Genomic DNA, 13,927 nt, shown 5'->3' with positions numbered 1-13,927 from the left:
CCAGACATTACTGGGCATTGACTGTTCGTGCAGATTTCTCCCAAATCATGATACAAGTCCCTAGCAAGAAAGGAGAGAGGTGCCATTAGAAATTGAGATTTTCGTTTTGGCAGGATCCTGTCTTGCAAAGAATGAGTCATTCATTCCTCGCTGTATTGGCCCCGGTAATAGCGAGTGTGGGACCAGTGGAAACCTCGCTGAGTATGTGGCCTCTGCTTCTGCTTGACGTGACCTTCTGCTGTCCCCCTGAGACCTTCACCTGACCTTTCAGAGGACGTGGTTCTGGCCTCTTTCTGTCAAACTCGAGCCCACCTGAAATGATGCAGAACAATGGAGATCAACTGTATTGTAAATTTGATAGGTTATTTGAAAACAATAAAAGGCATGAAAATAGGCTTCATAAATCAATTTCTAAAGTGGTTGGAAACTAAAACGAGGCCTAAATTCTGTTCCCAGCAATCTGGGTTGGTGTGAGAGAGCCGGGCTGCTTTAATTATCAGTCCATATAATTAAGGTTGTATTTTTCTCTCAAATGTTGGACTGTTCTCTCCCCATCCTCCACCCTATACTGCTGTGTTTCCAGTTACATTTACTCTCTCTGTTTTAGATAAAAAGCATGATGCACTTTGAATATATCTGACAACAATTACTTTTGGAATATATTTGATCTCATCCTGTTTTTATAGCCAAAATCGCTTACTTTGTGTGAATTCTTAGGAGGAAGTAAGTTTTGTAAATCACTGTGTTAAGTCATAACTAGAAAAGAAAAAAAAAACATCGACTAAATCGAGGAAAAACCCTACTCCTGACTGCTTAATTGTTAACATTACCCAAATGTCCTCTGCTACAGTAGAATCTCTAATTATCTAAATTATGTTTTGTGCCAGGCAGAAAGAATAGGCTTTTAAAATTGATACTATCTATTGAACTGTAACAAGACAACATGCAGATTGGTGAATAATTGAGAAAGGATCATATGTCCTAAAATGAAACTTCTATATTATCATTTAGTATAAACGCAGGGAGTCTTAAGTGTACAGCAATAATGACTAATGTATTACTATTGCAATTTAAAATATGTTGGACCAATTTCACTCTACACAAAGGGCTGGAGGGCCTCAGGTACCATTGCTCGATTTTTTTTTTTCTTTTCTCACATTTTGGAAGGATTGTAGGTTCCTATGTCTACACTTTGCAATGAAGACTGGTGGGGTGCAGATATTTTTCTTCTGTAGGAAAAACATTAGAAATGTTATGTAATATTAAAGTTTGACCAGCAACCTCTTTCTAAAGCTGAGAAGCTTTATTCATTTGTTCATTGTTGCACATTCAGCAGATGTTTATAAAACATCTCCATATATATCCACACACAGATGCAGGGGATGAGGCCAGTGTTCCCAAACCACATGAAGTGCTAGAAACCTGAAGCTTGGCCCCGGCTGCTGGTAAAGCAAAGCAAGAAACAATTATCTGGGTCTTCTGGAAGTTGACAAAATGAAGTCTGGAGAAGGTGGTCTCAAGGGGGAAAAAGGAGAAACGAGGTTCTGGGAGGGCCTTATGCATGCAATCTTATCATTTCATTGTAATTCCTAAGTAAGAATTCTACCTTTGAGGGGCAGAAAAAAGGTTTGACTCATAGGATACAAAAGAACCATTTAAGATTGGACCAATGCAGAAATGGCAGTAGGGTTTCAAGATCACACATGGCAACTGGCGTGTATGTCGATGCATATGGAAACCCACTGGACCGTGCAACTCCTGGACATATAACCAGTAGGAGTACAGCGCCAGGGGTGTGCTGTGTGGATTGCAGTGCATAAAACTTCTGATGCCCATATGGGAACCTTATGCTTTGGAAGCTCTTCTTACAGCACAATAAAAATTTGAGCTGTCAGAGTGAGGATGTGATAGGAAGAGAATAATTAAATATACAAGGGAGACTCCAGAAAATAAATTTGTATTTTTTTTTATAACAAATTCTTCTACAAATATGTTCTTCTCAAATATGTTTGAGAAAACTATGAGTTTAGTGACTAGAGCACTTTGATTTAGAGATCACATGTTTGGGCCCTTGGCATATCGCTAAAGGACTGGCTTTAGGCAAATCACTTCTCTGGTTTCAGTTCCTCAGTGGGAAAGTGTCTTTCTCTGTAGCCCCCGACTATTAGATCATAGTTCACCCAGTGTGACAAAAACCCACCTCAAGCTCCCTCCGGCAAAACTTAGGGATTTGGGGGTTCATGTCAATGTCAAGGCCAATAGTAAGTGAGGGCTGATCTGGGGCTGAGATGTTCTCAGGACTGGTCTGCTCCCTCTTCTCTGGACACTGCTGTCCTCTGCAGAGGATTCACGCTTAGGCTGGTCCAAGTCCCCCTGATGGTGGCAGGCTGGCTGCCAGCAGCTCTAGACAAATATATTTGACAGAGAGGGACATTTTATCCAGTCTGCTCAAGCGAAAGTTCTCAGATTAGGTCTGACTTTGACAAATTTGGCCCTCATGCTGCTCATCCCTAAATGAACTCCCCTGCTCAGGTGAGTGGATGTGTTAACTGTCACACCTGGGTTATGTGCCTATTCCTGGATTCGGAGATGGGGACAGTCCCAAATAAGACACCTAAAGAAGGATGGAGGAGAGGCGGCTCCTCTGAACAAAGCCACGCTGGAGAATAGGGAGTGAATGCTGCTCAGGCAAAGAAAGTAGCTGCCCCACCTTTATGCCTAAAGCATTGGAAGGAATCTTGGCTCACTGTAGGACTTGACCTTGGGAGGCTGGGATGCTGAATGATAAAAGGTAAAAGTCACACAGAGGACTGAAAGTCAGATTGTGGGCCACACCTTGGAAATACTACTGTTTACCTGTGTGACCAAGGGCAATTTCCAATCCTCTGTGCACCTCAATTTAATAATCTCTAAAGTGGAGAAAATATTGATTTCGTAGAGTTGTCAAGAGGGCAAATTGAGACTACATTTGTCATTTGCTTAGCGTTTTAAGCACTACATAAATGTTAAGTATTCTGCCCCTTCCCAAAAGCGTCTGCCTCAGATTTGTTCACTGTGAATTCTTTCCATTCCCAGAGAAACAGATAATTCCCATGCTGTTTAAATTGTTCTGGTGCATAGGAAATAAGAAAAGCGGAACAATTTTTTGATAAATCCAGCATAACATGGAGAATCAAATTTATCTAATATAGCACCAGAAAAATCTACAAACCAATCTTCCTTATGAATAAAGGAGTGAAATTTCTAAACGAAACAGCAAATACAATCAGCCACATATAAAGAGATTAGGCTCCCATGTCTAGTAGAGTTGACTTAAGAGGTTCCAGTGTTAATTCACGTACTCTGCTCTCACCAGGCTTCCTTCCACAAAGAGATGGCATTGGACTGGACGATCAGCGTGCATAAAATACTCTGTTTCTGATTGATAGTGCTCAGACACTCCCATTGGCAATCTCTTCTCAACCCAGTCTTGTGGCTTTAAATATCCCTATGCAAATAAATTTTAAATGTGTATTTCTAGCCCTTGTAGCTCCCCCAACTCCAAATTTATCACTCACTGCTTAATAACATCTCCACCTGGAGTGGGCATTTCAGACCGAGCGTGTCCACAACAGAGCTTCGAATTGGAACCTTCCTCCGATCTCCCCCTTCTTGAAAAATGGCGGCATCACTCACAGTGGAGCATGTTAATGACCAAAAATAATTCCTGATTTCTCTTGTTCCCTCACTCCCCCTATCAAAGCCATCTGAAATCCCTGTTCATTATACCTTCAAAACACCTTCCATATCCGGATACTTCTTTCCAATCCTCTACCACCAGTCTGATTTAAGCCAACAACCTACCAACAGCCTTCATCTTGGCCTTTCTGCTTCCACTCTCGCCCCTTCCTGACCCCCCACGTGTGTCCTTCCCCCATGATCTGGCCCTGCCACACCTGCCCCTCTGTTCTCCTTGCCTCTGGTCTTCACCTTGCTCGTGCTATCCCCTGACACTGCAAAGTTTGGCCCTTTGTTTTTTCCTGGATCACCTCAAGGTCTCTTTTTGATTCAAGGGGGCATCGCTATCTCCTGCCCTCTCCACTTGGAGTGTTCATCCCCTAGACCTCCAGAGATGATTCCTTTTCATCCAGTTTTCTTTTCAACCATCACCTCCCTCCTCTCCTGAGGACATTGCCTCCCTTGACCCCACTTTCTAAAGTAGTACTTTGCACTGCATTACCTGGAAGTATTTACTTCTTTATTTGTTTAATTCTCCTCTTCCCCACTAAAGTGTGATTTTCAAGATGACAGAGATTTTGTCTTGTTCATTATTATATGCTGCATGCTTAGAATAGTGACTACTCTGTCGTCCCTAATACACCCAATAAATTAAAGTATGGAGGGAAGGAGGAAGGGAGAAGGAAAGGAGGGAGGGAAGGAGGAAGAGAAGAAGGAAGGAAGGAAGGAAGAAAGGAAGGAAGGAAGAAAGGAAAGGAGAGAAGGATCTGGGAGGGAGGGAAGAAGCAAGGAAGGATTTGAAATCCCACAATCAGTTTAGAGCTAAAGATGAAATCATGGGAGCCAGGGTTATTCATGGGGATTAGAGATTATTCTAATCCCCACTGTGGGGAGTGGGGCTCATTCGGGGGGGAATGGGGGTCATTCATGGCAAGTGCAGCATCTCTGGCTTCCCTTTCCTCATTGTAACTAACGTGGGATGCTTGTTTGTAAAACACTTTGAGTTCTTTCTGTGTAACACTTAAATTTAGTGCATTACATTGTTCCATTATTCTATTTGGACATACATTTAAAAATATTGAGAGGAGTAAAGAAAATCAAAGAAATCTATTACCAAGATAAAAAAGAGGAAAAAAGGGGACCTGAATATTAAAGACAAAAATGTTAGTCCAAAAGATTAATAGCATATCCAAGTGGAGAGAAGCAAATGAATGAATGTAAAGAATGATTATTCTGAAAGAGTCTGGAGCTTTTTAACCAAAATATTGAGAATTTTAAATGGAATACATTCCATAGGGGCTTTAACAAGGGCTGAGCTATGCTACATGGAAGATTCAGTAAGGATGTCTGCATTGCTTAGTCCAGGGTCTATTTCGTTCGTATTTGAACGATCTTATTAAATATACAATAATGTTAATACATGTGCATGTTCCTTAAAGCAGGAATTGTTCCCTTGGTAATGAAGAGGGAAGACTCACTTGGGAAAGGCATTAAAACTATCGCTCACTCTCAGGGTGATTCTAATCCCAGATCAATGTCCATGTGTGGCTGGAAAGCAGAAAGATGATTATGACAGGCTTCTACCTGGTGGCAAGCTTGCCAATGTCAGTCTAACTGCCTGTGGAAAAAAAATCGCTCTTTCTTTAGAGGGGCTGAATGATCTGAATATAAATAAGCAGCTCTTTCTGCCTGTCAGTTGCCTCGAGAATGTTTAGTATTGTCTCTTTTAATGACTGGTCATTTCAGATGAGTGTGAGTGAGTGGATTTAATCAGGGTGAGATGGGGTAGTCATCATCTGAATTTCGCCACATCGGGACTTGTTCCATCTGTTCTGAGCCATTTGCCCATCACTGTTCTGAACCAGTGACTGACAGGTGAAGCCTGACATGTACGTTTTTCAGCTAAGAGCCAGAAATCCTCTGATGTGTCCTTCTCGCTAAAACCAACTGCTTAAGAGACGAAAACCCCTTTTCGTCTATATTTAGGACCGTTTGTCTCTGGTTTGTTGCATTGCTCATTAAAATATTTAGCTCACTCTCGCTTAGCGCAGTATGACCAACATCCACGGTTATTTTGATTGATGTGGTAAAATCTGAGGGGAAGGCTGGATAACAGGACCCCGGAGATTCTTCACATCAGCACTGAAATGCAGCTGCCTGCGGGGTCTGAATGGGATATTAGTTCAGCAGCCACACATGTGCTGTGCTGCTCTGGACAGACATCTCGCATCCCGCCATCCTTTGGTGGAAGAAATACAAGTCTCAGGCGAGTTGGTGGCACTTGGCCAGGAATGGTACGCCTTCAGCAGCCTCTGTGTGTGCTCACTGAAGAGACTGGTGATGGAAATTATTTAATGAAAAAATGTAGCTTAATCCTCGTGAATTTTTATTTTTTACTCCGTGGGATTTCTGCATCAGAAGAGCTGTTCTTCATGAAATAAAGTTCCCTGTGAAGAATTGCCTCTACTCCCCAAGCTAGTTCTAACAAAAGTTATAATAGAATATTTGAGAACCAAATATTCCCTCAAGATGCTTGAATCCAAAAGACAAACAGCATGTTAATAAATAGAATTGGCCGTAGTGATTTCCTTTAAGTCTTCAGTGTACCATGCATTATCTTTGCTCATTGGCTGTCAGTGCTGAAAATCTACATTGCTCTTCTAGATCAGACTAGAATTTTCCCTCCACTTTTCTGCCTTAGCAGTACCATTACTTTTCTGCAATATTGACGTGCCCAGACCATGCTGAAGGGCTCAGAATGTCAATGTCACGGCAACATTGCGTCCACAGCAAAGAGCTAGATGCTGGTCTCAGGACACGATATCTCTAGGAACAGACTTAGAAAGCAAACTCTGTCTTTCAAAGTGACTTTGTACTGTTGAGTTCTCTTTTCCGCTGTTATGAAAACACTTATATAATTGAGCTTGGTTCTACGTAACAAACACACCACATGTGAAATGCTAAAAGAATGAATAAATGCTGAGGATGAGAAGAAAGCCCTGACATGCCCTCACAGAGCTGAGTCGAGTCTCACAGGGCACGGGCTAGTAACTGTTATTTGTCAGCACAGTGACAGGCTCAGCAGCAGAGGTTTGATTGAAAATCCAAGGAAGTAGTAGTGAATACTCTTTCAAGAGTCCTCGGATTCGTTATTGCATAGGTGGATGCCCTTCCATTCTTGCTTTTCCAGCCTGCAGAATGTAACATAGGAAAGTTTTTTCATACTGTTTTCTTTCCACCGGACGGAGAAGAATAAGGTTTATCCTGATTGTCATGCTTAACTCTGGATCAATTTTGAGAGAATCCATGCATGAGCTGCCTCCTGCAATACCTCCTTGAAGATATCCCCATTTGTTCCCTTCATTGCATTGATGTCATGACCAGAAGGACAGCGCGAAATCCTACATCACACAGACGTTACATATTCAGAGAAGAATAACACAGTAACTCACCACAAATGTTTTCATATGGTTCCCCTTCCAGTTTTCTACAAGTAAGATTCATTATAAGTATCTTTTATGACGCCTTTGGACAAAGTAACATGTGGCCATAAGGACACATGCCTCATTATGGGGTCTGCTGGGAACATTGTGACCCAGTGCTGCAGTGGAAAAGCTTCAATTCCCCCAACATTTAATAAATTCTTCCCCACTTTGTGCTCTGGTGGTGAATTGTCCAAACAACTAACCTAGTTTTATGTCACATTCTACATGGTAGATTGCTCTGTCTTTAGTCTCTGAATGCCTTGAGGACAGACTGTGTTCTGTCCACCACTGTCTCCCCGGTGTTTGGCACAGTGGTGATCAACTAGGGGTGATTTTGCCACTCAGGGAACATTTAGCAATGTCTGGAAACATTTTTGGTTGTCACATCTGGGGAGGAGGGTGTATTATTGGCATCTAGTGGGTAGACACCAGGGATGCTTGTAGACATCCTCCCTTGCACAGGACAGCCCCTGCCCCCCATAACCAACAAAGAATTATCCAACTCAAAAAGTCAACAGTGTCGAGATCGAGAAAACTTGTTTAGCATAACACCTGGCACAGCATACATGTTAATAAATGCTCATTTTTCCAAAGAGAGTCATAATGACACATTGAATTGCGTACTCTTTTATTATAACGTTTCCCCTGGAACAACATGCTCATGTCATAATATTCTGATTGTTTTGAAAAAATACCCAGGAAGAGGTTTCAACCCCTATTTTGTGGAATTATAGCTGTTCAATTTGTTGTAAATTCCAGGGGCGATTTCAAGAGGAACTCGTCGCGCTGCTATTTCTGTGATGTAATCTCAATCCCTGTATAATCCTGCAGATGACTGCTGGTGTGCATCGTGCCGAGGGATTCTTTTTGCTGCATATTTCCTTCCTTTAGGCTTTTGACCTATTGTATACACATATTTGTGATGCTTTCTGTTTGTCACATATGTTTTATTACATAACTGTTTTGAATTTTAGGTGGTCCTGAATTGCTAATTACATATTAGAGAGCCACTACTTAGAAGGCTTATGTGGCTCATTGAACTCCGTCATGAGAGCAGAGGTGACAGTGTCAAAAAAAAATGATTTGTTAAAGAATACCTCACAGACATTAAGCAGCATCCTACCTGTGGGCACAATTAAACATTCATGGTAGAGAGGAAGGATTGAGGAACTTCCACTAATTATGTAATCAAGGAGCCCTTCTCCCAGCGTGGAAGGTATCTCATTTCCACCATTTGCTTGTGATGATGACATTGAAAGCTAAGCAGACCTGGAAAATGCAAAAGCCTTCACAAAGAAGCAAATAGTTGCTAGAATATTTCTTTCTTATTTGACTGCCTCAGACCTAAACGGAGAAAACAGTGATATAAACACAGGTGTGCCACCTTCCTACCTCACTGCCTTTCTTGTTAGAGTCCTGTCCCCCAGAAGGATTCTGATCTAGTTGAAAAACAGACAACTTGAAAAATCCCAGCTTTCCAAAAATCTGTAACTGCACCATTTTCTAAAGTAACTGATTTTTCCTTCTCAAAATGCTAGAGTCTCATTTCATCACCCATCTTTTTTTTGCAGTGATACAATTTCTCACAGGGGTTTTGGCAAATGGCATTATTGTACTTGTGACTGGCCCGGACTTGATCAAGCAGAGAAAGATGGTGCCCTTGGATCTCCTCCTTTGCTGCCTGGCAATTTCCAGGATTGGTTTCCAGATCGTCATCTTCTATGTTATTCTGGCTGTCCTGTCCTTGATTGAATTATCTCCAGTTACTGAGACGTTTACATTTTTCATGTTTGTGAGTGAATCAGGACTTTGGCTAGCTACGTGGCTCAGCGTTTTCTACTGCGCTAAAATCACCACCGTCATTCATCCATTCTTCTTTTGGTTGAAATTGAGGATATCCAAGTTGGTTCCATTGCTGATTTTTGGGTCCTTGCTATATACATCTTTGACTTCTGTTTTCCATAGTAAATATAGCTGGACTCTTTTCCAGAAAGTCTGGTTGGGCCTTTTCTCCCCAAATGTAACAACTCAGATGAAAGAACTATGTACATTACAGTTTGCCTTTCTTGTCACTGAGTTCTTGTTGCCATTACTTATCTTCCTTATTTCTGCTCTGCTCTTGATATTTTCCCTGGGGAGACACACCCAGCAGATGATAAACACAGCACCAGGCACCAGGCACCCTAACACAAGTGTCTACTTCAACGTTCTTCTGTCTATCCTGTCCTTCCTGGTCCTCTATCTCTCCCAGTACATGATGGCTGCTTTAATCTTTTCTCAAATTTCCAAGATCAGACACTTCGTCTTTCTGATTTCCATGTTAGTGTTTGGTTCATACCCCTCTGGACACTCCATTATCTTAATTTTAGGAACTCCTAAACTCAAACAAAGTGCGAAGAAGTTCTTCCTCCACAGTAAGTGCTGTCAGTGAGAGAGAACTTGGGTCCCTTCAGAGAACCGGCGGTCTGATGAGTGGACAGTGCCTGCCATGCCTTCTTCAGCCAAACACACCAGCCTGTTCACAGATACACAAAACGTCATCTAAAGACTGTCAAAACGGAGTCATTTTTATGGACTTGCTCCTTTTTCAAAGGGTTGAGTTTCAAAGCACGACCCATGTTGGTGGGTCACGTCATATCAGTATCCTCGTTGTGATATTATACTGTTGTCTCACAAGATGTTACCTAATTGGGGAAGACTGGGTAAGTCGTACAGGGATCTTTCTGTATTCTTCTTACAACTGCAAGCAAATCAACAATTATCTCAAAATAAAAAGTTCAAAGAAAAGTAAAGCACGTTTGAACTTGTGACGTCAGAAGGATGCACGAATGCCGTAGGGTCCCTGTGTGTCTGACGCCTAGTCTTAGATGATTTGTCCTGAACAAAAGGGCTGACTGCTCATCTCTTGTTTGCCTGGATGTTATTTCTGTTCTGTTTGTTAGAATTACAGACAATGGAAACATTCTTCCACCTAAGGTCAGAGAAGAAGTTGGGGACAGGCTGGCCTTCTCTGTCCTTGTAAGCTCACCTACTCCATGCTGCTGAGAGCGTAGGTGCAATGGTGACATGTCTCATCAACTGATAAAAAGGCAGACGGATGGAGGAGAAAGAGGGATCCAGGGCCGAGCCCTTGTTTTCCCTTTCCCCCAGTTGGGCACACCGAGCACACAATAACTAGCAAAGATGTTTCATTTTGCACTCGGTGTGCTCAGCTTTGGGATCCTTTCAACTGAGGGTGGCAGTTTGGAGCTCCTACCACGTTGCATATCTTCCCAACGAAGCAACATCGGTAGGTGGGTGGGTTGGAGGTGTCTCCATCTGCTTGCAGTCACAAATGCGTTTTCTACTTATTTGATGATTTTGGATGCTAAGAAATATATTTTTAAAACAACTTCAGAACCCTTTTGCTTCCAGTGAAGTAAAAGATTTTCCTTAATTTGGCTATATATAGATCGTAATTCATGTGTGATGATGGAAAGTGTGTTTAGGTTTGGATTTGCCAATCACCACTAACGTAGATTCAAACACTGGTTTACTAGCCCAAGACATGCAGGCCTGGTCGTATTAAACAAACAGAGGCCTTTGCCTCTGAAGATCCAGGCAAGTATTTATCTTCTTGGGTGTGGGAATTAAGCTCTGAGGCTAATCTTCCTCATCCCACAGGTTTCATACTTCATTCCCCAAGGAACAAAATAACAGCCTCTGTCTTCCTGCTCTTTGATTTCCCACGTGCCACTAGGTGAGAAGTTTTATAGCTAATTGTGTACTCAGGCAACCAGATCTGGGAAGAGCAGTTATGTCCTGGATGCTTTGAGAAGGGACAGTGAGGCACCACGTTTATTTTCTGCACATCTCAAGTTCAGGTGTCTGCTCCTTGAATAATGGTGTGTATCTGCACATGGAGAGAGAGAGAGAGAGAGAGAGAGAGAGAGAGAGAGAGAGAGAGAGAGAGAGAGAGAGAGAGAGAGAGAAGGAGTGATTTCTAACATTCGGGAAGAAACACATATAACTCTCATGTGAGTTTTTTCTTATATACCAAATTCTGATTTGATTCCATGCAATTCCTGCTTTAAATAATACTAGTTAATGGAATAAATATTAAGGTATGGCTGTTTACATACTTAAACCTTACAAAGAGTTACCAAAAAAAAAAGACAATGCATGTTAGAGCAAACTGTTCTAGACACATTTTCAGAGTCTACTTTCCTAGAAATAAATTTCTTCCAGAAGTGTTGCCTGGCTGTCGCATCAACAGATATTGCTAGGACACCAATTGCTCCATTGTAGAAGCAAAACAGATTCAGCCTTCTGTCTCTCTGGAGCCTCCCTTATCTGGACTGCTGAGCCTTGACACATTGTTTTGGCCCTGTTCATCTGGTGTGGGGTTAGCCTCTGAAGTGGTGCGGAACCCCGTCTACCCCACCCCTGCATTTTGAGAAATGGGGCTGGACAGGGGCCACTGGGAGCCTTGGCTGTGGGATCACATGCCCGTGGGTCAGGCCAGAGGGCTGCTGGCTTCAGGACGTGACTCTGTATACCCTTCCCCTGCTTCCTCTGGCTCCCTGGGGAGACCCAACACCCCTGTACAGTTAGTAGCAAAGGAGGGTGGGCTCTAGGAAGCCTCTAGGAAAGGAAGCCAGCATAATGTCCCACTCCACTTCAGACAGGGATTCCACGAGCGGCCCCAAGCCAGAGGATGAGTGTGCCACGTTGTGCTCCACTGTCCATTCTGACTCCTTTAAGGCTCAAACTTCAGGAGTTCTCCATGATTTCCAGGGACTGAAAATGGTGACTCCAATTGAGAAGGCTAATCTATGTGCTCATAGAAATAGATTTTTTAAAATATTCATGATGCAACAATTTGAATGTTAAAAGTTTCAATTTAATGCTGTTTAAATTCTAAGTCACTCATTCAAATGTAAGAACTGTTTGATGATAGAATAATCTGGACCTGAAAGTGCTGGGAAGACGTCAGTGTTTAATGTCTACCGGTCTTCTTCAGTCTGACGACCACCCATTCTAGATCCTTCAGCTCACATATTATGCCCCAGTGTATGCATCAATACAGTCGTACATGTCAGACTGTGATTATTCTAATTCTAGGCTAGGGAAATATGGTTTCCATAACTTTTGTCCATGTAGCCCTACATCTTGTCGGGTGAGAAGAGGGACAGGTACTCAGAAATATCCAAAATGAAAGAAACCAGGCAGATCGTCCAAATCAACTTTGGCAATCCATGGGATGACAGATGTTGCAGACAGATGGCACCCATATTGGAGAAAAATCCAAATGACGAGGACAGGGAGACCCATGTGTTTTCGAGAGGGTTTCGCTAGGGAATGAGTTTAGAATCAGGTTAGAGATTGTATTATCTCAAACTTAATATCAGTAGTTATATTTTTTTAAAAAAATTACTCTTTTGCTACCAAAGAATTGTAGACTGTCATCTGAAACCTTTATGCCAGGGAAAAGGGGAAAGGGGTAGGCACTGAGAAAATCTGCCTCCATGAGTTGAAAACCTTAAGCTTTTGGGAGCAGTTAACATAGACTCAGCTCAGGGTATTTGTTTCACTGCCTTTCTATATGAAGCCAACATAGCTCTCTCTCTCCTTGACACATTAAACCATCTGATAAATCACTCCATACCTTTGCAGCATTAAATAATGATTGCTTTTAAGATGTGATGTAAACCTTTGGCTTCGTATCTGTGAAATCTGGATCTACTTAATCATTTTGGCTGGGGGTCAGAAGTTGGTGATTTTATTCTGTAATTTAAAACACATTCAAATCAATGAAGTGTGGGTTTCCTTTTTTCTTTTGGGTGTTTTATTTGTTTCTATTTTAAACGTTTCTCCACAGGATCATCAACATAACTTAATATTAAAATACCTACTTAAATCTCTAAAAACATGCCCATTTTTAAAACGATGATTGAGAATTCATTTTGGTTAAACCTCAACGTCCTTGAGAAAAGGGTACATTATGACTCCGTTTCTATTTCTGAGGTTGGAATGTATGTACTTAAGTAAAATCTCTAGCTTCTGTTAACTAAACTTTCCTATTCCTCTAGAGTTGTTTAAGTAATTCAATATAAGACACGCTGATGAGCCACTGGGTAGAATTCGGATTTGGGGGTACCTCAGGTCCCATAGCTGGACTGCACTCAGCACTTGGTAAGCTCGCTCTGAATGACCGAAATTCCAGAGCCACGGGGGGAACTTCTAATTCTTCTCAAGTTAGGCAGGTGGGGAAAGATTTGGAAAATAAGTGAAGTGGCTAACTTTAGGATGGGATGGAATATTGCTAAATATGGGGAATGCCTTCCGGCCTAAACCCACTCATTTGGAGAGCAGATGCTGTACTTATAAATTAGTAAGTTTCACTTCACTTGAAACTCAGGCAGTTGGCTTCCAGGAAACACTGACCAGCCATGGTCGGGAAGCTCAATTTCATGATAAATATTCCCCAGCATAGTCACCACTGCTTGAGATTCTTGAAATACGTTCTTGTGCCTTTGATCGTGGAGACATGATGTTCTTAATGCCCCTGGCTGATGATGGATCTGAAGAACGGGCTCTATGGGAGGAGAGAGGAGACCTTGAGACTAATATGTTGGATTGGGAGGCTAAGTGGATTTGTATACTACCGTATAGAGATAAGTAATTAGTCCACGCACAAGCCAAACCAGTGTTTCAGAGCCAATAATCTGGTCTCCAGTTCTCGC

General features: G+C 42.0%; 1 protein-coding gene across 1 annotated transcript; it reads left to right on the top strand.

Annotated features, from left to right (window-relative positions):
* Window positions 1-8,733: 8,733 nt before the first annotated feature.
* On the top strand, window positions 8,734-9,633 carry TAS2R1 (taste 2 receptor member 1). Its single transcript, XM_033109928.1, has one exon. The coding sequence runs from the start codon at window positions 8,734-8,736 to the stop codon at window positions 9,631-9,633; it is 900 nt and encodes a 299-aa protein (XP_032965819.1).
* The last annotated feature ends 4,294 nt before the right edge of the window (window positions 9,634-13,927 follow it).

The sequence above is a fragment of the Rhinolophus ferrumequinum genome, chromosome 7 (assembly GCF_004115265.2).
Source record: "Rhinolophus ferrumequinum isolate MPI-CBG mRhiFer1 chromosome 7, mRhiFer1_v1.p, whole genome shotgun sequence".
NCBI classification, from domain to species: Eukaryota; Metazoa; Chordata; class Mammalia; order Chiroptera; family Rhinolophidae; genus Rhinolophus; species Rhinolophus ferrumequinum.
The sequence above is the reverse complement of the archived record's forward strand: the minus strand, read 5'-3'. Positions and strand labels throughout refer to the sequence as shown.